Consider the following 25,669-nt stretch of genomic DNA (forward strand, 5'->3'; position numbering starts at 1 on the left):
ATAACAAACAAGTAAGAGGTGGTGTACCAAGAAAAAGTAAGGAAGGGGCAGAACAGAGTACTCATGTGGTGTATCCCACTACATCACTCTATAAAAAGGTGAATGATCACATTCATAACAGCCTACATGATGGTGATTTGTGCACTTTACAGAAGCTAATTAGTTTTGTCTTTTGCCAGGCCTTGCACTGAGAAGTACCAATATCCAAAAGAATAGAGATAGATGAAGGATCTCTTATTGTATGGTGCTGTAATATCTTTTAAAAGGAATTAATCATGTCAGGACCTTATAAGTAATTGAATTGCTAAACCTTGCCATATGAATCATGTAGTGGTGAACAGTGATTGCCATCCATTTGACATGTCATTGTCCATCTATCCAATTTTTTGATCTAGGATTATTGTACTTCTAGAATGTAGTGATCAAGGTTCTTGCAGTATTCACTAGGTAAATCAATGGAAAGCACTTGTAATTCAGTTCCAGAGTTATTATGTACCAGATTAAGATAACGTTCTGTCAAAAATGGTTTTAATACTGTTATTGCCAAAATATGTGTAGTAGAGTTACTCATGCCCATTGGAACCTCCAATAGATGGGCGATACAAAGGGAAAATGTATGCAGTTTAAAAGGGACCAGGTTCCAATAGGTTAAGGTCGCAACGCTAGAGTCCAGGAGCTAACTGAGGACTTATTGGAAAAGCGAAACATACCAATAGACCAAACATGTACACAGATTTCTAAGAGGGGTAAGGGGCTCAAAACTGATAAAAGGATATTGTCACACGCCGGGCTCCCGCTGTGTCTCCCCGGGAGCCGGCGTGCGCACCCTCTGCTCTTCCGCTCCGTCCTCGCCAAGCCTGTCTTACCTGATCTCTCGCAGCTGCAGTTCTGAGTCCTTCCAGCACTGTGTCTCTCTCCCCGGCTGTCAGCAGTTCTGCGCATGCGCAGAACTTCCAATCTTTTTCTTTCCTTCTGCTGCCCCCTATTGGTTGCCTAATTGAATTAGCCCTATATCTTGCCTTTTAACCTAGACTTTGGGCTGGTTCTTTCAGTCAATTCCTGACTACTGTTCTGGAAGCAGCTTCTGTGCTATCTCATCCCATTGTTTCTGCTCCTCCGGGCTTCAACGCTGCAGATCATCTCGGCTAATCGCTCTCAAATGACGACGCTGCAGAAGATTTCCTCTAACCCGGCGGTTCCCAAACTGTGCGCCGCGGCTCCCAGGGGTACCGCGGCACTGTCACTGGGGTGCTGCGGGCCAGACATAAAAACAAAACAAAACACAGAAACTTACCAATCCGTCGGGCGCCGGGACCCAGCAGCCTCCTCTCTCCTGCAGCTGTCACTGAATATCGACGTCAGTAACAAGCTGCTGCAGGAGAGAGGAGTCTGCTGGGTCCTGGCGCCCGACGGATTGGTAAGTTTCTGTTTTTTGTTTTTTTTTATGGCTGGCGTCTGGCGCGGGGCAGAGTGAGAGGGATCGTGGCAGAGGAGGGGGACAGAGGATGGTGACAGCGGGACAGAGGAGGGGGACAGAGGATGGTGAGAGGGGGACAGAGGATGGTGACAGCGGGACAGAGGAGGAGAGCAGAGGATGGTGACAGTGGGACAGAGGTTGGTGACAGAGGATAGTGACAGCGGGACAGAGGAGGAGAGCAGAGGATGGTGACAGTGGGACAGAGGAGGGGGACAGGATGGTGACAGCGGGACAGAGGAGGGGGACAGAGGATGGTGACAGCGGGACAGAGGAGGAGAGCAGAGGATGGTGACAGCGGGGCAGAGGAGGGGGACAGAGAGCAGAGGATGGTAACAGCAGGGCAGAGGAGGGGGACAGAGAGCAGAGGAGGGGGACAGAGGGGCAGAGGATGGGGACAGAGAGCAGAGGATGGGGACAGAGAGCAGAGGATGGGGACAGCGGGGCAGAGAAGGGGGACAGAGAGCAGAGGAGGGGCACAGTGGGACAGAGGAGGGGGACAGAGGATGGTGACAGCGGGACAGAGGAGGAGAGCAGAGGATGGTGACAGCGGGGCAGAGGAGGGGGACAGAGAGCAGAGGATGGTGACAGCAGGGCAGAGGAGGGGGGCAGAGGGGCAGAGGATGGGGACAGAGAGCAGAAGATGGGGACAGAGAGCAGAGGATGGGGACAGCGGGGCAGAGAAGGGGCACAGTGGGGCAGAGGAGGGGCACAGTGGGGCAGAGGAGGGGCACAGCGGGGCAGAGGAGGGGGACACATCATGAGAGGGGCAGTGGAGGGGGACAGCGTGGGAGAGGGCAGAGGAGGGGACAGCATGTGAGAGGGCAGAGGAGGGGGACATTGTTAGAGAGGGCAGAGGAGGGGGGACAGCATGACAGAGCAGAGGAGGGGGGACAGCGTGACAGAGGGCAGAGGGGGCAGTGTGAGAGAGGGCAGTGTGTCTGGATGCAGAGGGGGCAGAGTGCCTGAGGGCAGAGTGTCTGGATTCAGAGGGGGGCATTTTTGAATACAACTAAATAAGTATTTCTGTCCTGACCTAAATACTTATTACAATTTTTTGACCCAACTACTTCTAAAACAGGACTGCTCAATAATTATTTTGGAGGGGTGCCTTGAAAAAATTTGGAGACTCTAAGGGTGCCGCGAACTGCAAAAGTTTGGGAACCACTGCTCTAACCACTTCCAAGTGGCAATGCTGCAGATCATCTCTGCTAATCACTCTCAAGTGACGACGCTGCAGAATATTCTCTCTAACCACTTCCAAGTGGCAACGCTGCAGAACATTTCCTCTAACCACTTCCAAGTGGCAATGCTGCAGAACATTGCGTCTTAAACCACTTCCAAGTGACGACGCTGCAGAATATTCCCTCTAACCACTTACAAGTGGCAACGCTGCAGACCATCCCTACAAACCATTTCCTAGTGGCAACACTGCAGACCATCCTTAGTATCACTCCCTAGTGGTATTTCACAATGCATCTCTAACTCCAGTTGTCAGTAGCAACAGTCACAGATCTTAAGTGGCTCTACACCTTCTATACCTCCCGTGGGTTACTACCTACCCAATACTACGTTCATTCTCTTGTGGTTCGTTGGGAACTTCCCTAGGGAGCCGCGACCTGCAAGTGGAAGCTGCGAAGTCCATATTCCCTTGTGGGAATCACTGGCGAACACCTTTCACTTCTTAGACTCCGCTCCTCTAGCTGAAGTCACACCAATCCCGGCTGAACTACCAGGATCCACCTGTTACTCGTTGGAATCATGACAGATATGCTCTACTGAAACTGCCAAATGTACAGGTTGGTGTTATTCAAACTTGGCTTAAGCTACTCAAAAAAGGCCCACCCTGGTCCTGCCTGGTAGTTGCACCTTTTTGGGATATGGTTCATAGCCTTCTTGACTCTATCTTGAAAGCTCTGATTGTGAAGGACCCATGAATTTTACTCCTCTGTTACCAGTGCAGGGAAGCAAATACTGATAATAAATTTTAACTGAAACTACGGCACCACAGGAAGGAGATGTTTTTAGGAGCCAAGAAATGGATGTCTCTAAATTCCTTACACAAGGAAGCAGATTCTCTGAAGGAGCCCTGGAGATGTACAATTAATTCCTCAAACAGGGGATACGGAATAAGGAGTGAATCAGATAAATAATAACACTATAGCCCAGATATAGCTATCAGAGATATACATTCTGGCACCTGAGAGGTGCACAAAAGTATTTAAATAGAGAGCCAAGACAACAACTGGGTGGGAGGAGGCGGGAGCATTCATGTGACCATAGTTCTAGAAGTTTCAATATAGTGATCGGGAGGAACCAGCAACTCTGTGAAGAGGACTTGCAGAAGTGCACCAGGCTCTCTGAGATGCCTCTGTAAGTCAGGCCATGACAGTACCCCATACTTTAGCGGTGGACTCTGGACACCTCATGAAAAGTTTATGAAGAAATTTGCAGTGAAATTCCTGTAAACAGTGAGGAACAAAAATATCTTCCAATTTTATCCAATTAACAAGATATTGAAGCTTTCCATTAGAAGTACGGAAATCTACAATTTCTTAATCTTAAATTCATCAGACTCGTGTGCACCAACAGCTGTGGGAGATCCAGCAATAGATTATTATTATTATTATTATAATTTATTTATTTATAAGGCGCCACAGATTCCGTAGCGCTGGATACAGAAGCAAGTAACAAATAGATGAGGTAATACATGTCAGCAGCATAGATGAGTGTGAGTAATGCTATGGGGACTCTCAGAGTGCAGCAAAAGACGTGACAGAACGTACGAGGGACAGGAGACAGATGTGGGACAATAGGTAGAGAGGACCCTGCCCACGAGGTCTTACATTCTAAAGGGAGGGGTGGTGAGAGACAGTAGGACCAACTGGGAGAAAAAATTTAGATGGGAGATGAGGAAGAAGATATTGGTTAGGAGGTGGTAGGATAGGCAGGCTTGAAAAGGTGAGTTTGAGTGAGTATTTCAAGGACTGAAGGTTGGGTGAGAGTCAAGTCAGACGGGGTAGGGACTTGCAAAGATTAGGGGCAGCGCGGCAGAAGTCTTGGAGGCGAGCATGGGAGGAGGTAATGAGGGGTGAATTTAGGCAGAGGTCAGAGGCGAAGCATAGTGGACGGGTAGGTATGTACCTCAAGACAAAGTCAGAGATGTAAGGGAGAGAAGTGTTGGTAAGGGCTTTGTAAGTGATGATAAGGAGATTGAACTGAATTCTGAAATGGAAAGGGAGCCAATAAAGGGATTTCTGCAGAGGAGAAGCGGAAGAGGTACGGTGGGAGAGGAAGATGCGCCTAGCCGCAGCATTCTGTATGGATTGAAAGTCAGAATTGCGAGAGTGAGGAAGACCAGTGAGATGGAGGTTGCAATAGTCGAGACGAGTGATGAGTGAATGGACCAGAATTTTGGTTGCTTCCTCAGACAGGAAGGGACGGATTTTAGTAATGTTACGGAGGCAGAAGTGGCAGGATTTGGTGAGGGACTAGATATGAGGGGTAAAGCTGAGGGCTGAATTAAGGGTGACTCCAAGGCAGCGGGCTTGGGTGACAGGAGAAAGAGTGATGTTGTCAACCAAGAGGGAGATTTTGGGAGGGATAGCAACATTGGCAGGAGGAAAGATGATGAGCTCGGATTTAGAGATGTTGAGTTTCAGGAAGCCCTGTGTCATCCATGTAGTTACAGCTACATGGGTTAGGACAGCAGGAGAGAGGTCAGGGGAGGAAAGATAGATTTGCGTGTAATCTGCATAGAGGTGGTATTGTAGGCCAAATGATTGAATGAGTTTACCAAGAGAGGTGGTGTAGAGAGAGAAGAGCAGGGGGCCAAGGACAGAGCCTTGTGGGACTCCAATAGAAAGGGGAAGAGGGGTGGGGGGGGAGAGCCAGAAGCAGACACACTAAAAGAACGTCCAGAGGGGCAGGAGGCAAACCAGGAGAGTGCTGTTTCATGAAGATCTTAGACCAGAGTTGGGGTTTAGATTGGCGTGGATGAAGGGAGGTGGCAGGGGCTGCAATATCAAGGGCAACAGAGTGTGGTTTTGTAAAGAGAGACAGTAGCATTGGGACATGATTGGGAAGAAAAAGGAGCAAGTAAGGGTTCGAGAGAGGACGCAAAGATGATGGGGTCAATGCTGTTAATGGGACGCAGCGTACGAGCAAACTATGGGTGGGAGAGGTGGGGCAAGGGGTAAAGAGAGGGTAAAGGAAAGGAGATTGTGGTCAGAGAGGGGGAAGACAGAATTGGAGAAGTTGGAGATGTCACAGAGATAGAAGAACATTAGGTCCAGGCAGTGACCATCATGATGGGTGGCAGAAATTGTCCATTGGGAGAGGCCATGGGAGGACGTGAGAGTGAGGAATTTAGAGGCAGCAGTAGTAATAGGAGAGTCGGTAGGGATGTTTAAATCCCCAATAATAATAGTGGGAAGATCAGGAGAGTGGACATGGGAAATCCAGGTGGCAAAGTTATCAAGAAATTGAGAGGATGGGCCAGGGGAATGATAGATGACCGCAGCATGAAGGTTGAGAGGGGAGAAGAGGCGAATGGAGTGAACTTCAAAGGAGGAGATGGACACCTACACCACTCCTTGGCGGTCCCCAGGATGGGGACTGTGGGAGAAGGAGAGAGCCCCCCCGTGGGATAATGCAGCTGGGGAAGTTGTATCAGAGGGGGAGATCCAAGTTTTTGTAAGGGACAGGAGACCAAAGAAATGGGAGTGGAAGAGGTCATGGAAGTGAGTTTGCTGCACACAGATCTTGCATTCCAGAGTGCACAGGACAGGGGAAGGTGAGTAAGAGGAGTGATGGGAACAAGGTTGGTGGGATTGGATATTCGGGGAAGACAGGGTGATATGTGGTGTAGGGGGGGAGCAACAGGGGATAGAGGGAATAGGCTTGGGTCTGTAGTATGGAGTAGTGATGTGGGGAGCCATGAGGGGGAATGGGTGGAAGTGTTAAATGGAAAGTAATAAGGTACAGGTGATGTAATAATTGAGACCTTGCAGAGTCATGAAATAGGAGAGAAATATTGGAAAAGACAAATCAAAGTATGGCAGAAGGTAAGGACTGAGACAGGTTACAAGTGAGGTGAGGAAAGAGAACAGGACAAGTGAGTAAAGTGAGAGACTGTAGAAGTAGTAGGAAAGTGATGAGGAAGAAAAGATGTAAAAGAATCAACAAGGAAATGGGAATGGGATTCTAAAACATTAGCCACAGTGGAAGGTGCACTGAGGTAGCTGTGTATGAACAGTGTGCAAGGGAGAGCAGGGGCGCCACTTAGAAAATCTGGGTAAGTGGAGCAACAAGTGTGTTTTGAAGGTAGGAATACAAGCAACAGCATAAGTGAAACCAACAAGTAATAATCAAAGAGCAGATGCAAGAAATAAGGTTGAAATGCAGATCAACAGGGTGTGTGCAGGAAGTGCACAATGCAGGTGGTGGTGGATTTCAGAGCTCACAGATTGTTGAATGATGTTGACATGTAGTAGGGTTTCCAGATAGAATATTTTCCCTTTGTTCCCCTCTTGTTCAACTCTTGTGTAACTCTAACTAAACTATCTAAATGTTAATACACTTGTAAAAAATCCTCACTTAGAAGAAATCCTCACTTGCTAACACAGCCTAACAGGCTTACATGACCTATGATTGCTAGTTAAAAGGAAAAATGTTTGATAATAAGTGGCCCCAAAGGGATATGGAAAACTTTGGGAGTCCGTAACATAGTTGGTAATTTCAATTTGAAAGCCACAGGGATAATGACTGGTAACACTTTGATTAATCCAATGTATTGTGGACCATATTTCATGTTAAGGTAGAAAACCATACTTTATCCCCGGGATGTAAAAGGGTACCAAATGCCACCATTTATTTGCAAAAAATTGTAATGAGAAGAGGACCCTTGAAAGATTTTCTTTGACTGAAGACCAAATCACTGAAAATTTGTGAAATGGAATCTACTGCTGTAACTTCAGAAGGTGAAAGTTTTAAGTCTGGTAGAATATGATGACACTCATGATGAAGAATGGAGAAAAAGATGATGCTTTGTGATAACGATCATTGTGGGCAAATTCAGCCCAAATTAAGAAGTCCATGTGGTTGTCTTGATAAGCAGTAAAACAAATTAGTACTGCTAATCCTGATTAACTCTTTCACCTTGCCCATTGCCTTGAGGATGATAAGCTGAAGAAAAATGTAATTGAATTTCTTGACACTTACACAAGGAGTCCAGAACTTTGAGACAATTTGTACACCTATTCGGAAATAATCTACCACAGAGAGCCATGCAACCAGAAAAACAGACAATGTAATAAAATGGGCAGCCTTAGAGAACAGATCAACCACCACCCAGATGGTGTTGCAGCCCTGCCTGATAGGGACGTCTGTGATGAAGTTGTTATGTGCGTATCGTCGCTAACCAATAACGATTGTCGAACCTCGATTTGTGTTTCCAAAGCACAAAGATTTATTCGCAATAAGTGGAAAAAATATGCTCAAGCGAAGTAATAGTACATACAGCCGTTACTTATCGCAGGCGCTCTGGATCCAGTGCAGTCATTCAATCCTGAAGTCTGGGGACAAGAAGTCTGCACTCTGGATCACAAGCTGCTGCTTATATACACAATCAAATACAGTGATACAATGAAGATGGTATGGCTTGCATCTATTGGTCTGGGTCTCAGGAATGTTCAAGGGGTCGTCAATCATTGGCTGGTTCATCCTAAGGAATCCAAAGGAGGGGGTCATCTCTGCAGGGGGTATGCTCTGCTCTTCCCGCCAGGATTCCTTTGTCTTAAGTAGTTCATAATTCCCTATCATTCATAACTTGCGTATGCACTCTGCGATTCCCTCGCAGAGTGAACCAAACAGTAGGATATGTAACAAGGTTCATTATGATACCACTCATGATGTTATTCCTTTAACCCGTTCCGTGTATTTCACTAATATGCATGTAACTCTGATATAACATATAAATACTACTATATTTCGACATAACTGACTATGTGTTGCAACTACCATTAATGTGTACTATTTTATAAGTATGCGTGTTTGTGCGAATGTATGGTAAAAGACCAATTACTGTTGCTGCCACGTGTAGTGGATGCGCACGCCCTTTCTCGCCGTAGCGTGCCCTTGTGCGTCGATGCGTACCGTACGCATCTTTTCAAACAAAGACAACCAAGTTTGCTAGACTTTAATTGAAATGACTTTATCCAATTTACTGACTTCGACAAAGTCCATGATGATCTGGAACCAGGAACTATCAGAAGGAGATAAGGGAAGTAGTGGATGTAAGGTGTTTGCCAAACAGTCTTTTGTTGTGCACATATCAAGCAAGCAGCAATTAAATCCTTAACATCCTGATGAAATGTAGACCACCAATACTTCCATGAGATGAGCTCTAATGTTTTCTTAATTCCTGCATTGCCAGAAAAGTGAGAGGTATGAACCCAAACAAAAGTTTCTCCACAAATTAGAAAACACAAACGCTTTAGAGAGGAAGGGGTCAGAGATGCCTAAAAGTTTTGAGAATTTAAAATAGGCTGATTCTTAAAAGGATTATCAGGATCCGAATTTGCAATAGAATGGGAGAGAGCATACATTGAGACTGCTGTCCTCTCAAGAGTTTTTTTGCGTATAATCAACCCTAGCTTGAGTCTCATGGTCCGTAAGGGAAAACTTGACTGCATTGTGCATGGAGTAAATTGATAGGACAACCCCGCTCCCTTTGAGGAGGAAGTTCTTCTGAGTATTGTATTCTTTACTAAAAACATCTTGAAATGCAAAATATTGAGGAGGGATGGCAGGAGACTCAGAGATCGACTTTGTGGGGAATTCCTAAGAGTTTAAACTCCTTTTAAAAGTGTCTCGACAATCAAAACCCACATAAGAATTTGTAATAACCGCCCATCCAATGTGGATGAATGAAGCTTAAGCCAGGGTAAACCCAAAATAACTGTACAAGAGGCCTGTAAGATAATAAGAAATAAAAAGATTTTCCTATGCAAAGCTGCCATAAAGAAAGATCAATAGAACACTACGGAAACAGATGGTAGCTTCATTAAGTCTATTATCATTGATCGCAGTTACATAAATCAGAGATTTTACTGGAAGTATAGGGAGCGCCAACTTGGAAACCTAGTCACGAGCAATTAAGTTTCCCGCTGAGTAAATAGATGGAACCAGAAGGATACTTGATGGTCATCAAAATATAAAGACCATTACTTGGTACGGAAAATGTAGGAGACAGACATAACTTAGATTAAGATTCCCAGATGATTGGGACAATCTGCAAGAAGATAGCAATAAGACAATCTGCAATAAGATTTGATTCTGTGAAATATAGGCACAAATTACTCTTGAATCTTCTCTTATGTTCTTCAGTAGATAATTGTGAACACGACAGTTGCATAGGCTCTTCTAGGGACTTGGGTTGAGATTAGAAGCATGATGCAAGCTTATTTGCTACTCAGTGAGTCTGCTCCTTTTTTATGAGAATGTGCCTGAAACCATATGTCAATTTTGTCTTAAAAGGAGATCAAGTCATCAAGCCATGAGGACATTTCATAGGGAGGGTATTCAACTTTGATCTGGTCAGATTTTGCCAGATATAACGATGTAATTTCGAGGCGAGAGTGCATAACTTACTGACTAATTGATTGAGACCCTTGGCATAAGCACAAAAAGGCTGGAGAAAAATCCTGCCTGAGTGCCTGGAAGTGAGTACTTATAATACATGCTAACCGGAATCACTGAAACAGTGCAAACAAATGTTTTAAGGAGCCAAGAAATGGACACTGGAGTGTTCGTAGAGTTCCCAACACAAGGAAGCAAATTCTCCAAAGGAGCTCAAGAGATGTACAATTCCTGAAACAGGTAGTCAAGGGATATGAATTGAGAAGACAAGTGAGCCAGATAAATAATAACCCTATAGGCCAGAGATGTGATTCAGAGATACAGATTGTTTTTAAACAGAGAGTCAAGACCATGGGGTGGGGAGGAGGTGTAAGTGGTTATGGGGCCGCAACTAAAGAAGTTTGGCATGCACGTGTGTGCACATCCAATATGGCAGCCATGAGTGGTCAATTGTACAGTGTACAAGCAAAGTTCCTGTGGTTTGTTTATTTTTTTAAAAAGCATGTTCTGGTATTGATATACAAAATAGAGGTCATCCTGTCCCGAAGAGCAGAAGATTTAGTTCAAGCATGGACATTTGGATATACAAATATGGGGGTCACCGTGACCTGAAGATCAGAAGATTTACTTCAAGCATGAATGCAGTGTGTTGTATCAAGTGATTTTTACAGCAAACTTGGGAGAGTTTGCTTAAACGTAGCTTCATAGATTTAGAGACTTGTATAGCTAGAGTGGCAAACAATCGGTGCATCGATCTCTAGCGATTTTTGAAATGGCAATTTTGACAGAAACACATCTCTGTCAAGTTTTACATCAAATCTCAGTTTAATACATCGGCAAATTTCAACGCTCCGAGAAAATCGCAGGATTGATTGGTTGCTATAGACAACATCGCTACTTTTCAATCCTGCTGTTTAGTAAATATAGCCCCAAGTCTTTTGTTTCCTTGCATTCACCTTGCCATTGCATCTAAGGTTGTCTAACTTTAGTAGTTTTTTGGTTGTCATTTGTCTTTAGGGCTAAACATATATAGCAGGAGATAAAGATAAAGCATGACGCTTTCCTTTCACTACTGTACACTTGAATGGAATTTATGCGCTTGGGAAGGAGGGCTTATTTAAATGAGGTCATGCAATAAATTCCTGCATTTTGATTGGCACTTTTCTCAACAAATTTGGAAAACATTTAGCCCCAGCAAAATGTTTTTAAAACTGAAAAAGAATGATGTTTGTAAAAACTTGAAGTTTTCTGAAATAATGCATTTCTAGGCCTCTATAAAAATTGTGTTTTAGTTGTATGTTTTTTGTACTTTTAGACAGAAAGGAAAGGAGGGAAGAAACAGACAGAACGAGAGAAGAAAAAAATGATTTTAGCAGAGAGAAGAAAGCCTCTTAATATCGAAAATCTGAATGAAGAAAAGCTGAGGTATGCTACAGAGTAATATTTGTGAGTGACTTGATCAGTTACAACATCAACATAATTTACAAACCAGAAAAAATGTGGAGGGGCTACTCATTCTTTTTTAAACAAATGTGCATGTATGTCTGTTGTATACACAGGTTTATGTCCCCATTACACCTTTTTTTTGTCAACCTGTGCAGATACTTAATATGATAATATGCACTTGCACAGAAAATAAGAATGAGCATTTCGTAAAAAGTAGAAACATCACCTAAAAGTCCAGTCTGCCTTCATTTTATACAGTGCTCTTAATTATGTATTTCCCTATTTGTCTATTAAGATATTCTTCTTAACGGGCCTCTTTCATTAAGGAAAATAAAGCAAAAAAAAGGAGTAACTTTGCACCTTGACAAAGACATGTTGTATTGGAGGGGGAAGTAAATTTGAAATGTAGGGACAGATTTATAGTAGGGGGTAGAGCATGTCCTAGATCAAATTTAAATTACAGTGTAAAAATAAAGCTATCAGATATTTGTCCTATGTGAAAAAAGCAACCAGTATTTTCCTTATGTGAAAAATAATAAACTAATTTGCACCAATTGCATTGTAACATGATTTTGTTCAGGAGAAAACTCCTTTTCTTGCCTTACTTTCCTTAATGAATCAGGACCAGTATGTTTGTGTTCTTTATGCCTTGAGTGAAAGGGGTTTGGGCTGTTTTTATTTCACTACATACATTGACATTACTATTATGCTCCTTTTGTATATCTTGAATATTTGAGATGTAAAGTATAAAACAATACAGGTGTACAAAAAATGTTTTGTTTTAGATAAAAAAAAATGGATGAGCTATACTATATTAATGATTTACTAGAAATAATGTACATGCTTCTAATGTTAAGCACCTTGTCAACTGCTTCTTTTATCAATGTGTTTGCATTGATAAGAAAGAGGTATCCTCTTTCTATAGGACAACGCTTTGCATCACCAATTTATCACACTATAAACTACAGTGACCACTATTACTAAACATCAATGCCATTGGTTTTTCAACGAAAAATAAAAAACTTGCTGACATCCAATTGCGTCATACTACAATTGTATATCAATGTGATTCAATTAATTAATTACTGATGTGCATTTACAGTGTTCTGTAATGGGCGCCACTGTAAAGATGGCAGGTTTTATTATTTACTATCGTTTCTACTGCAATACTAGACTCCTCTCCAGTTAATGAACAAGTTAGTTAACTTCAGTAAGTACAGGTTAACCCAATCCTGATCCTGCTTAAATAGCAAAATCAGCATTATTGTATATTTCTACTAGTCATATTATAATCACTATTCATATTTATTATAAAATCATTTAACAAATACCTACAGCATTCCCACATACAATTACTTTTAAATCAAACTTGTGCACTTGCTTGTCTGAGCTTATACATTTTTGCAACTATAATAACCAGGATCAGGATGGTTCTAGTAAAAATATATATATATATATGTGGTTCTACATTGCAAAATAGAAACAAATATCCTCTTAGCTATTGTAGCAACCAAATGCGATCTCTATTCATTCTAAATAAATAGTAAAAGTTGCAATGTCAGAAAAAGTTCTTGGAGGATTCTCTGCGGTCTGCATGCTTTCATTAGAGGAGTTTGTTGCTTTAAAATCAGAATTAGTGTTGAAACTACTTAACACAGCAGCAGGAAGGGTTTTAAGCAGTTCTTGGAGTAAAGTGGAAACCTGTATGATTTGGTAACGGAGCTGAACAATGTCCATTTGCAGCATTTGTAATTGTGGATTTACTGACATGTCTAATAGCCAAACACAGAGTTCAATGCAAAAACACTAGGAATTCCAGGACTAAGGCAGAGGCCGTGCAATCAGCAGGCCCAGATTGTATGCAGTTCATCATGTTATGAATCCCAGTGCATTCACGAAGAGCAACAGTAGTGTAAGGCAAAGTGTCTTTATTCAGGTAAATATATTAACAAAGATAACTCAAATCCACTGATAACAGGTTCCAAAAGAGACTGTATAGTAAAATGGCTGGAACAAGTATAATAAGTTTTACCCCAGTCCAGAAGGCACAAGGCTGTCCAGGAAAGCAGACAGAGTCCAGGGATAAAGCAGTGATCAGACAAACAAATCCAAATAGCCAGGCAGAGATCAAGCAAATTAGCAAGGTCCAGAAGTCTGTCCAAAAGGTCAGGGCAACAGGCAAAATAGCGTGGTCCAAGGTACAGGCAAATGATTCGGGGTCTCAGGCAAGCAGGCAAGGTCCAAGGTACAGGCAGGGGTCATACACAGAAGTTCAGTCCAGCAGGTATATATCAAATAGCACAGGAGCAGGGTAGCAGCAGCCAGGAACAAATGGATGAACTGCTCAGAGCACAGCTGAGGCAGGTATTTAAAGCAGTGCAACAGGTGCAGTTCTAATTAGCATTAGACAACGAGATTAACTCCTTCAGGCATGTTGCAGAGGACAGCAGCACCTCTGATGGATTATAGGTACTGCTGCCAGATACAAACAAAGGCAGTCAAAACAGTACCCACCCACCCCAGCTGGCAGCTCCTGATCTTTCAAGAAAGGGGGAAGCTGACTTCTATGGCCTCCTGTGCACAGTGCAGATAGATCATCTGGCATTCCTGGAGGAAAGATGCTCTCCCTTCTTCCTCTGTATGACCCTTTAAAGGCTGTGACCTCCCTTCACTTCATATTGCCTATCACTGCAATAGATAAACAATAAGATTATTTATTAACAAAGTGCAGTGGCCCATTGCTGCCAAACAGTCTGTTAAGTTAATCTTATTATTATCCTTTGGTTTATATGGCACCAAAAACGGTCTCCAGCGCCGTGCAGAGAGCATAGAACAAAACAGAACATAGGACAATATAATAAACATACTGAAGTTAAAATCTCAAAACAGCTTTGAACAGGCACACTTAGAAATGGGAAGGAGGAGAGATGGGGAAATGAACTACAGCAAGTTGAACTTGTGCCCAGAAGTGTGGGTGCAACTTACATAATCAATGTCAATGCTTGAGATGTGAAGGTAAGGGAGATGTGGAGACTAAGGCAGGAGGTGCAAAATTATGTTTGCATGGCGAAGGCAAAGGTAACAAGAGGAGGAGGACATGAGGTAAGAGGGCCCTGCTCATGAGAGCTTACAATCTAAAGGGGGCAAACAAGAGACATATAGTGGTGAGTCAGTGTAAAGGAACTAGAAATCTGACTGATGGGATATAAACAAGAGTGGGTGGCATGAGGAGCGGAGGATAAATGAGGGTGAGAGAAGAGGCTGGACAAGGAGAGCAGGGGAAAGGTTAGACAGTGGAATGTTAGGCTTACCTGAACAGGTGAATTTTAAAGGACCGTTTGAACTTTTACAGGTTAGGGGATTGCCTGATAGAACAAGGAAGATCATTCCAGAGAAGGAGTGCAGCATGGGAGTGAATCATGATTACCAGAGGGGAGGTGGTGGCTGTTGGCTGATGGTATAGCGCAAGAGAATGTATGAATAGAGGTGAGTTTGGGCTTTGTAGGGGAGGGTGAGGAGTTTGATGAGGATTCTGTAGAGGAAAGGGAGCGAGTGTAAGACTTGACAGAGAGGGGAGGCAGAGGTAGACCAGTGCAGAGGTAGATCAAAGGTAGACGTAGACCAGTGAGAGAGGAAGATTAGTCTCACTGCAGCATTGAGTATAAACTGAAGAAAAGTGAGATGGGTGTAGGGAAGCCAATAAGAAGGAGTTTGCAGTAATCAAGGAGGAAAATGATTAGAGAATGAATGAAAGCTTTGGTGGCGTCATTGGAGAGGAAGTGTCTGAAACGAGCTATGTTGCAGAGATGGAAGTTTCAGGATTGGGTGAGGGATTGGATATGGGGGTGAAGGAGAGGGAGGAGTAAAGGGTAACACCCAGACATTGAACTTGTAGAAGAGAGGAGATTTTGGTATTGCCAACAGTGATGGAGACGAGGGGAGGGAAGAGACTCTTGAGGGAGAGAAGACTAATTGCAGTAGATCAGTGAACTCTTTGAGTTCCACCACTGCAGAACATACAGCAATGGCTGTCCCTTTGTTTATAGGTCTCAAGAGAAGTGACCCAAATTGGACAGTCATGAGAAAAACAACACTCTCCTTCAGATCTGTATTTATTAACAATTTATTTAACATCTAGTCCTTTGATAAATTAAATGTCATGCAACAAATAATACATAACAGACTTTACTTTGTCATTATCTATTCAATAAAAATGTCACCATGAAGAAACCATGTATGGAAAAGTAAGCACACAATATGATTCAGTTGTGTGGCAGCAATAACTGGAAAAAACATTTTCTGTATGCAGTTATCAGTTTCTTCATCATACTGAAAGAATCTAGCTAATCCCTACTCACAACACTATCTTAGTCAATTGGGTTCAAGATATCTATACACAAGGCTCTTAAGGTTCTACCACAGCTTCTAAATTGAGTTTTGGTCTGGATTTTGACATAGTCATTCAGTTGTAGATTTTCTAGTATGGTTAAGATCATTGTCCTGTTACATAATCCAATTTTGGCATACACAATGAGAAAGGAGAGACAATGTGCTTAATTGGGGCACACTGTGATTCCAATTAAATTAAAATGCTTACAATCTGTATTATATTTTTATTAAATCATCAACACAGTCCCAATCCCTTTCTACAACTCTACTGGTTAGCGAAATAACTAAAAACAACTAAATGTGAGTAAGTGTAATGGTGAAATTAAGATAGCAATGTGATCTTGCTATCCCTCGCTATAATTATCAGGGTTTAATAAAGTTGACAATAAACCTATTTGTTTCTGGTTATATTTTAATTATTATCCACTTGTTCAATATAAGCAAATTTTAGTAGTGAATGGGAAATTAATCGTTCAAGCTGTCTAGGTGTCACAAGTTACCTTAAACCAGGTACTATATTTGTCACCTTTGGGGATAACCCCTATTTGTTATCCTTGCCAGGATCTAAAGATGGGAAATATATGTACATTCAATTATCCTTTTATATATAATCTCATTCTACCAATGAATCCTGTAACAATTATATCTTTATCATTGTACAGCAGAATAATACTGCTACTTCAATTGGTTCATGGAGTGAAGTTATTTCCTATTATAATACTGTGATTGATTTTATAATTCTGCCTTTGTAATTGATCCCAGACCTCTCATATATTACTGGATGGCTAATTTCCCTTAAGTTGAATCTAACTGATTCTGTTTGGTGATCCCAATATATCCGTTTATATTGCTTGATCTACACATTCACTTTATTCCCATTTATTCATTGCTAGCTATATTATAGTTCTAATCTCCCCTTTTGTTGTATAAGACATTTAGCTGGATTGCATAGTTTTCTCATATGGTGTTCTGAACTGTCGGGAGTGTAGACTAATGGTATAATTGAAAAAGGTCCCCCTATAGCGAGGCAAACGCCAACGTACATTTCGCTAACTCGCTTTTCTTGCCTAATGTAACAAATAGAGTAACTGGTTTAAGGTAACTTGTGAGACCTAGACAGCTTGAATGATTCATTTCCCATTCACTACTAAAAATTGCTTATATTGAACAAGTGGATAATTATTAGAGATGGGCGGGCTCGGTTCCCCGAGGACCGAACCCGCCCGAACTTTGCCTATCCGAGTACCGAGCCGAGCAGGCTCGGTACTCTCCCGCCCATTCGGAATCGAAATTGAGGCAAAATGTCATTGTGACGAATTCATATTTCTGAGCTCGGTTCTCGCGAGACTTGAAAAGCATAAATACCAGCCTCCACAGCAATCCATCGCCATTTGACAGAGGGACAGAGCAGGGTGTAGTCACAGGCTGATTAGAGCAGGGACAGAGAAGATACCTTATTCTTCATCCAATTCTGATAAGAATTCTGATTACAATTCTGATAACAATTCTGATAACAATTCTGATAACAATTCTGATAACAATTCTGATTACAATTCTGATAACAATTGAAAGAGAAGAGAGGAGGATAGAGGAGTCTTTTTTTTCCAATATTTGGCACTACAAGTGCTCTGGGGTGTCCCATATCCCCCAGTGTACAACAACAATTTTTCTGGTGCTGAAAGTCTTATCTAACAGCACTCCAAGTGCTTTTGGGGTGTCCCAAATTCTTTTGCATTATTTTTCTGGCTGTCAAAAGTCTAATTTGTCAGCAGTATCTAAAACAATTTGTAGCACTACAAGTGCTTTGGGCTCATAATGGATTCAAAGCAGTCCACATATGAGCAGAATCAGCAACCATGTTCTGTCACCAGCCCTGATGGTAGTGTTCCCAGTACGTCATCTGGGAAAGGCGATGTCTAACTACACAGTCTTTTGAAATCAGTCAAAAAAACACACACGAAAAAAACATTTACCGTGTTGAAGCGAAAAATAAGTGTAACTGAGGAAAAGTTTACTGCCAATAATAAAAAAATTGCCAACATGCCATTCTACACACGCAGTGGCAAAGAGAGAATGAGGCCTTCACCTTTGTCTATTACTGGCAGATCAAAAAATGTTACCGAGCCTACAAGTGGTGCACAACTACTGTTAGGCGTCAAAGCCGAGCTGCAAGATAACAGTAAGGCATTAGAGGATAATATTTGCTCTGATTCACAAATGACACCAATCCCTGTGGAGAGTCCATCCAACAGTGGAATGTCTAATTGTGAGCATTCTGTTAGTGTGCCCATAAAGAGGGACCCTTTCAGCACTTCTGCTGAGGTGTGCCTGAACAGCATGAGTGTAGCCGGTGATACACATGTTGAGGATGCCACTTTGGAAATAGAAGAGGATGAGGGGGAGATTTGTGTAGACGACGAGGGTGCTAATGAGGATGTTGATGAGGATGAGGTTGTTTGTGTCAGTCCTGCACCAGTGGCAGCAGTTTTGGCACGTGACAAGAAAAAGGCCATTGTCATGCCAGGCCATAAAACAAAAAAATCCACTTCTTTTGTGTGGAATTATTTCTACCCCAATCCAGACAACAACTGTACAGCCATTTGTAGTGTATGTCAAGCCACAGTCAGTCGAGGGAGGGACCTTAACCATCTTGGAACCTCGTCTATGTTATGCCATTTGACGAGAGTTCATGGCAAAGTGTTGGGAAAAGCTGAAAGTTCTTCCAAAAAAATTACAAGTACTCCATCATCAGCTAGGATCCTCCGCTCACCGACATCCCGACGGCTACAAAATACACCCACCACACCATCCTCATCAATATCCTCAGTAGCGCTTGGAGTTAGCCCTGCATCCCACTTATTATGGCTGTATGACTCCTGCACTATTATTGATTGCTCTAAATGAAAGCGTTAGTCCCACAGCTGCTGCTGTTGCTGCTGCTGGGGGTGAATTGTCAGCCCAGAGGAAGGCCAAGAAAAAGAGCAGTCCTACATTTCAACAATTAACTGTGAAACAATCATTTGCTAGGGGAAGCAAATATGACAGCAGTAACCCAGTCGCCAAGCGATTCACAGACCCCATGGCTGCCATGTTAGTGTTAGATCTGCGTCCAATATACACAATAAACGCAGCTGGTTTTTCACAGTTAATTGAGGTTTTGTGTCCGCGTTACAGAATTCCATTGCGACACCATTTTTCCCGTAAAGCTATTCCACAACTATACCAAAAAGTGTGTACAAATATAGAGATTGCGCTGAAAAATGCCATTCTGCCCACTGTCCACTTAACCACAGATATGTGGACAAGTGGAAGTGGTCAAACCAAAGACTATATGACTGTGACAGCCCACTGGGTTGGTCATTCAGCAGCATGTAGGAACAGCAGCAGCATGTACACCACTACGTAACATTTGTCACAGACAGGCCACTCTTTGTATCACCGGCTTCACTAACAGGCATACAGCTGACAATTTGTTACGCAAACTAAGAGATGTGATTGATACATGGCTTATACCACTTGGACTCTCCCCAGGATATGTCATTTCTGATAACGCCAACAATATAATGCGAGCATTACAGCTGGGTGATTTCCAGCACATTCCCTGTTTTGCTCACACCATCAACTTTGTGGTGCAGAGCTTCCTACGAAATAACCGTGAGGTGCAGGAAATGCTTTCGGTGGCCCGTAAGATTTCAGGCCATTTCAGGCATTCGGCCACAGCATGTAGGAGATTGCAGCAGCTCCAAGAGCAGTTTAACTTGCCCTGCCACCAACTTAAGCAGGAGGTGGTAGCTAGGTGGAATTCCACCCTGTACATGCTGCGTAGGATGGAGGAACAGCGGAAAGCCATCCAAGCGTATTGCATAAGCCATGACATTGGGAAAGGAGGGGGCATGTATTTCACTCTTGCACAGTGATGAATCCTTTCAGTCCTGTGCAAGATGCTGAAACCATTTGAAGTTGTGACGTGTGAAGTGAGTGCAGATTTTGCTAGTTTGAGCCAAGTCATTCCTTTAATTAGACTATTGGAAAAGCAACTTGAGAAACTGAAGGAGCAGATGAAATCAAGCAATTCTGCAAAGTATGTTGGCCTTGTTGATCAAGTACTTCATTCGCTTCACAATGATCCTCGAGTTATTAAGATCTTGAACTCGGATCAGTACGTTTTGGCCACTGTGCTTGATCCAAAGTTTAAGACCTACATTGAGTCTTTGCTTCAAAATGAATGAGATGTGAACTTTTGCAAGGAGCTATTGCTCAGCAAGGTGGCCGCTGAACTGGGCCTCGGCTTGACGACGTGTCCTCCTTCACTTTCTCAAGCTGCTGCTGCTCGTAAAAAATTAAATTTCCCAAAAAGAAGCAAGGAAGATGCAGGGGGCAGACCAGAACAATTTAACATCTGGGCTGGTTTGAAGAATTTTTCAAAAAAATGTGTCACCTTGCCCATAACTCCATCCAATACGAGTATAAATATTCAAAGGATGGTGGAGGATTATTTTCAAGAGGTAATTGATATGGAAATGTCAGACAGTCCCTTTCCTTACTGGGAGGAAAAGCAGGCCATTTGGAAACCCATGTACAAACTTGCTTTGCAATACCTAAGCTGCCCACCCGCCAGTGTGTACTCTGAACGAGTGTTCAGCACAGTCGGGAACTTAGTGATCGCCGTAGAAGGTTACTTCCCAAAAATGTGGAGAAAATGATGTTTATAAAAATGAACTACATCTTCCACGAGTAAGGCCTTCACCATCAAAGACATCCAAGCACTGACTGTTCTCTAATGGCGGTGTCAGACGCCGTCCCTGCGCCTCCTCCTCGAGCAGGGACGGACGTCTGTCTGCAGAGCGCCCCGTTGCCAAGCAACGGGGAAGCCTCTTCCGGCGACGAGCTGCGCAGGCGCGCCCGTCGCCATAGCAACGGGACGCGTCTTTCTAGTTCCTGTCGGCAGTCAGAACAGCTGACCGCCGACTCCCTGCCCACCAATGAGGAAGCTTCACTTCCTATTTAAAGTCTGCTCTGACACCATTAGGGTGCCAGAGCAACTGGTTTACTTAGTCTCCAGCGTTCCTGTATAGTTATATCTGGTTTCCTGTGATTTGACCCGGCTTCCTGACCTCGCTTTCGGATTCTCCATTTGTTCCATCCTGATATTCTGGTTTGACCTCGGCCTGCTGACCATTCTCTGTCTTCTGATTCGGTACCTCATCTGCCCGGTTGGTTCCTGACTCTGCCTGTTTGACTACGTGTTCTCTATATCTCGCAAGTAGCTACCTGGGAGGGCCGCGACCTGCACGTCGTTGCCGCTAAGTCCAAACTTCCTTGCGGGGGTCCCTGGTGAACACCAGCGACGTATTAGACTCCGCGCCTCCTGGTGTAGTAGTGCCAATACTTGCAGGTACTAAGGTCACGTCTGTGACAGGCGGATTCAAGCGGCGATGAATTAATAGTCTTTGATGATGATGTACACACTGATGAGGGTGAGGATGAAGTTCCAGATGATGACAATAACATCTTTTTAAAACTTTCTATTTAAGTCTAGGGTGCAATCTACCCCTAAAGAGGAAAGAGACTTGGGGCATTTCCATATCACATACCGTCTTGAAAGGCTTCTGTTTTGGCAATTTCTCATTATGGGTAGGGTGTCATACACAGACTGACCCCAAACTGCCTTTGTCCATTTCAATTAATATTGTACAGTCTATAACGGCTGATTTTTTTTGTATTTTCTACAAGTGGAGGAGGTCCTATAGAGACAGAAACCAAACTGCCTTTGTCCATTTCTTTACATATTTAACTAGAAGTGTAGGGTGTAATATACACCCAAAGACGATGGCTGCATTGCCAATATGCATAGATGGAGAGGAAGACAATCTGGTTTGTGTGTAGAATTAATGTGTAACAGATACTGGATTACTATTACTAATCTAAGTTATCGCTGGCTTACCTGAGGTGCGGAGTCTAACGATCTCCCCGGTGTTCACCAAGAACCGCCGCAAGGCGAGATGGGCTTTGCTGCCAGGAGTCGCAGGTCGCGGTCCTCAGGCTCGCCCTTAGATGTAGTGCAGCATAGCAGGAGCAGGAATAGCTTGGTCGGACAGGCCAGGTCGGTACACAGACGGGTATTGAAGGCTGAATCAGAAGGCAAGCTCCGCCTAGATGCGATCACGTGACCACCTCCGGAAGTGACCAAGTAATCGTGAACCCGGAAGTGCGGCTTCGGAATGGCGGCGGGGAGCGGGTGAGTATCGTAACAGTACCCCTTGCCCTAAAGGGGGACTCCGGACACCTAAAAGGGTTTTAGGGGAAATTTTTTATGAAATAATTTGAGTAGACGGGGAGCGTGCAGATCTGCGGCTCTTACCCAGGAGCACTCCTCAGGGCCATAACCCTTCCAATCCACCAAGAACTGTGCGGAACCTTGAAGTTTGCGAGAATCCAGAATAGACTTAATCTCATATTCCACTTGATCCTTGTCCACAATAGGAGGGGGAACTCTTGATGGAGTGGAAAATTTGTTGGTTACCATTGGTTTTAGCAAGGATACATGAAAGACATTTGGTATGTGTAGGGAAGGAAGCAGGCTCAATCTGAAAGCTACCGGATTGATGACCTCAGAAATAGCGAACGGGCCAATGAACTTGGGGGCAAATTTCTTACTGGGAACCTTTAAACGAATGTTTTGAGTGGATAGCCATACTTTGTCACCGATAGCAAGGCTTGGGCTTACTCTCCTCCTCTTATCGTAAGATTTCTTGGAACGAATGGCAGCGCTCTTTAAATTCCTCTTGGTTAGTTCCCAAATAGAAGAGAAGTTACGAAACAATGAGTCTACCGCCGGAACTTCGGAAGATGTAATTTGAGAGAAGGTGGGTAGTCTAGGATGACAGCCATAGAGAACAAAAAAGGGGGAGTTAGAGATGGCCTCATGAAAATGATTGTTATGGGCGAACTCAGCCCAAGGGAGAAGATCCACCCAGTTATCTTGATTACTTGAGATAAATATTCTTAAGAATTTTTCTAATTCTTGGTTGCTTCGGTCCGTAGACCCATTGGACTGGGGGGGATATACAGAGGAAAAATCAAGCTTAATTCCGGATTTACTGCATAAGGACCTCCAAAATTTTGATATGAACTGTGATCCACGATCGGAAACAATATGTTGAGGACAGCCATGGAGGCAAAATATTTCTTTATTAAAAATATCGGCTAAGGAGGAGGAAGATGGAAGACCTTTAAGAGCAATAAAGTGGGCTGTTTTAGAGAAGCGATCCGTGACCACTAGCACCACAGTACAGGATTTGGAAGGAGGAAGGTCTATGATAAAGTCCATTGAGATCTGTGACCATGGGTATTCAGGAATGGGTAATTGGAGCAAACATCCATAAGGTCTTCTCCTAGAGGTCTTGTGTTGAGCACATTTGGAACAAGCAGAAACAAATCTCTTCACGTCCTCCAGTAGAGAAGGCCACCAGTAACTTCGGGAAAACAAGTCCCAGGTTTTACGAAAATTGGCATGTCCAGAGAAAAGAGAGCGATGAGCCCAGCTGAGGAGTTGAGTGCGCAGGTGTGGCAAGATGAATGTTTTGCCCGGAGGGCAACCCTTGTTAAGGTGTGTTGTTGCCAAAACTCGACAGGGGTCTACGATGAATTTATTGTCCTCCAAAGGTTTCATATGAGCTGGATCAAAAGAGCGGGATAAGGCGTCCGCCTTCGTATTCTTGGATCCAAAGTGAAAGGTAATGTTAAAATCAAAACGTGAGAAGAATAAGGACCACCTTGCTTGTCGAGGGTTTAGACAACGGGCAGTACGTAAGTATAGTAAGTTCTTGTGATCAGTATATATGGTGATTGGAAATTGTGCCCCTTCTAGTAGATGTCTCCATTCGGAGAAAGCCAACTTAATGGCCAGGAGCTCTTTGGATCCGCAATGATGAAGTTTGCCAGAAGGGTTTCGTTGTGAAAGTACAGCTCCAGTACCAATGGAAGATGCATCTACCTCCAGGATAAAAGGACGTGAACAATCAGGCAGTTGTAGAATGGGTGCAGATGAGAATAGAGATTTTAATGATATGAAAGCTTGGATAGCCTCAGTGGACCATATGCTAGCATCAGCAGATTTACAGGTCAATGCAGTGATGGGAGCCACCAGAGAGGAATAACCTTTGATGAACTGACGAGAATCCTAGGAAGCGTTGGGTAGCCTTAAGACCTGAAGGTTGAGGCCAGTCAAGTATGGCTTTCAGTTTGGTAGGGTCCATCTGCAGTCCGGTGCCCGAAATAATATATCCCAGGAAAGGAATTTGTTTCTGCTCAAAGGTGCACTTCTCTAATTTGCAAAATAGGTGATTCTTTCGGATACGAGAGAGGACCTCCAATACATGACTGCGATGAGATACTAGATCTTGAGAAAATATGAGGATGTTGTAACGGACTTACCTGATCCCCGCCGCTCCGTCCAGAAGCCGCACTTCCGCATCCAGGTCCACGTGACCGCACCCGGAGGCGGTCACATGACCTTAACCTAGAGGCGGGGATTTTGAATCCCTGTCAGGATAAAAACCTCACTCTGACACTCGCTGAGTGTCAGAGCAACACTTACCAGTTCCTGGCTCCTGCTCTTCGTGGATTGCTGTGTCTTCCAGTCTCCAGTGTCTTCCTGTGTGCTGATCTCTGCCTGCTTGACTACCCTGGCTCTCCTATCCCTGTGTACCGACCCGGCTTGCTGACCATTCTTCTGTTCTTGTGACCCATGTACCGAACCTGGCCTGTTGACTCCGAGTTGCCTTCTGATTATGCCTGACTTTATTCCTGTGTACCGAACCGGCTTGTCTGACTCCGCTACCTCCGCTCCACTCCGCTGTACTACATCCTGGGGCGAACTTGAGGACCGCGACCTGCGACTCCTGGCAGAAAAGCTCGTTAGACTCGCACCTCAGGTAAGACAGCACTAATCAAGATTAGTAGTAGAAGTATCCAGAATCTGTTACAGATGTCGTCTAAGTAGATGACTACGGATTGATACAAGAGATCTTGAAAGAACTCTCTCATAAAGCCCTGAAAATTTGCCGGGGCATTACACAACCCGAAGGGCATGACCAGGTATTCAAAGTGGCCGTCACGGGTGTTGAATGCCGTTTTCCATTCATCCCCCTCCTTAATGTGTATGAGGTTATACGCTCCTCTAAGATCCAGTTTAGAGAAGATGGTGGCACCCTTAATGCGGTCGAACAATTCAGAGATTAATGGCAGAGGATACCGATTTTTAATGGTAATAGCATTCAGGCTTCTGTAATCAATACAATGGCGGAGACCCCCATCTTTCTTTTTTACGAAGAAGAAGCCAGCCCCAGCTGGGGAGGCAGATTTGCGGATGAATCCCCTCTTTAGATTTTCTTGGACATACTCCTCCATAGCCTTAGACTCCGGAAGAGAAAGGGGGCAAACACAGTCTCTGGGAATAGGTTTACCAGGTATAAGATCGATGCCACAATCCCAGATTCTATGAGGAGGGAGTCTTGTGGCCTCTTGTTGACAAAAAACGTCAGAGAAGGGTTGGTATGGTTCAGGCAGAAGAGACACTGGAAATGTGTGGGAACGTCTGGGAATGTCTGGAGGGACCACCTTCTGGAGACAATGAGAGAAGCAGAACTGCCCCCAGGCCAATATGTGACCTGATTTCCAGTCTAGGGTGGGAGAATGGAGACGAAGCCATGGAAGTCC

The 25,669-nt window shown here is 43.7% G+C and overlaps 1 protein-coding gene across 4 annotated transcripts in view; it reads left to right on the forward strand.

Annotated features, from left to right (window-relative positions):
- Nucleotides 1–25,669, forward strand: part of TNNT2 (troponin T2, cardiac type) — a 173,358-nt gene that overhangs the window by 121,738 nt on the left and 25,951 nt on the right. For all 4 annotated transcript variants that reach the window (XM_075195632.1, XM_075195631.1, XM_075195633.1 and 1 more), the window contains one exon: nt 11,430–11,539. In XM_075195632.1, coding sequence (XP_075051733.1) covers nt 11,430–11,539 — 110 coding nt within the window. The remainder of the gene's footprint in view (nt 1–11,429; nt 11,540–25,669) is intronic.

Source organism: Mixophyes fleayi, chromosome 2 (genome assembly GCF_038048845.1).
Source record: "Mixophyes fleayi isolate aMixFle1 chromosome 2, aMixFle1.hap1, whole genome shotgun sequence".
Classification (NCBI taxonomy): domain Eukaryota; kingdom Metazoa; phylum Chordata; class Amphibia; order Anura; family Limnodynastidae; genus Mixophyes; species Mixophyes fleayi.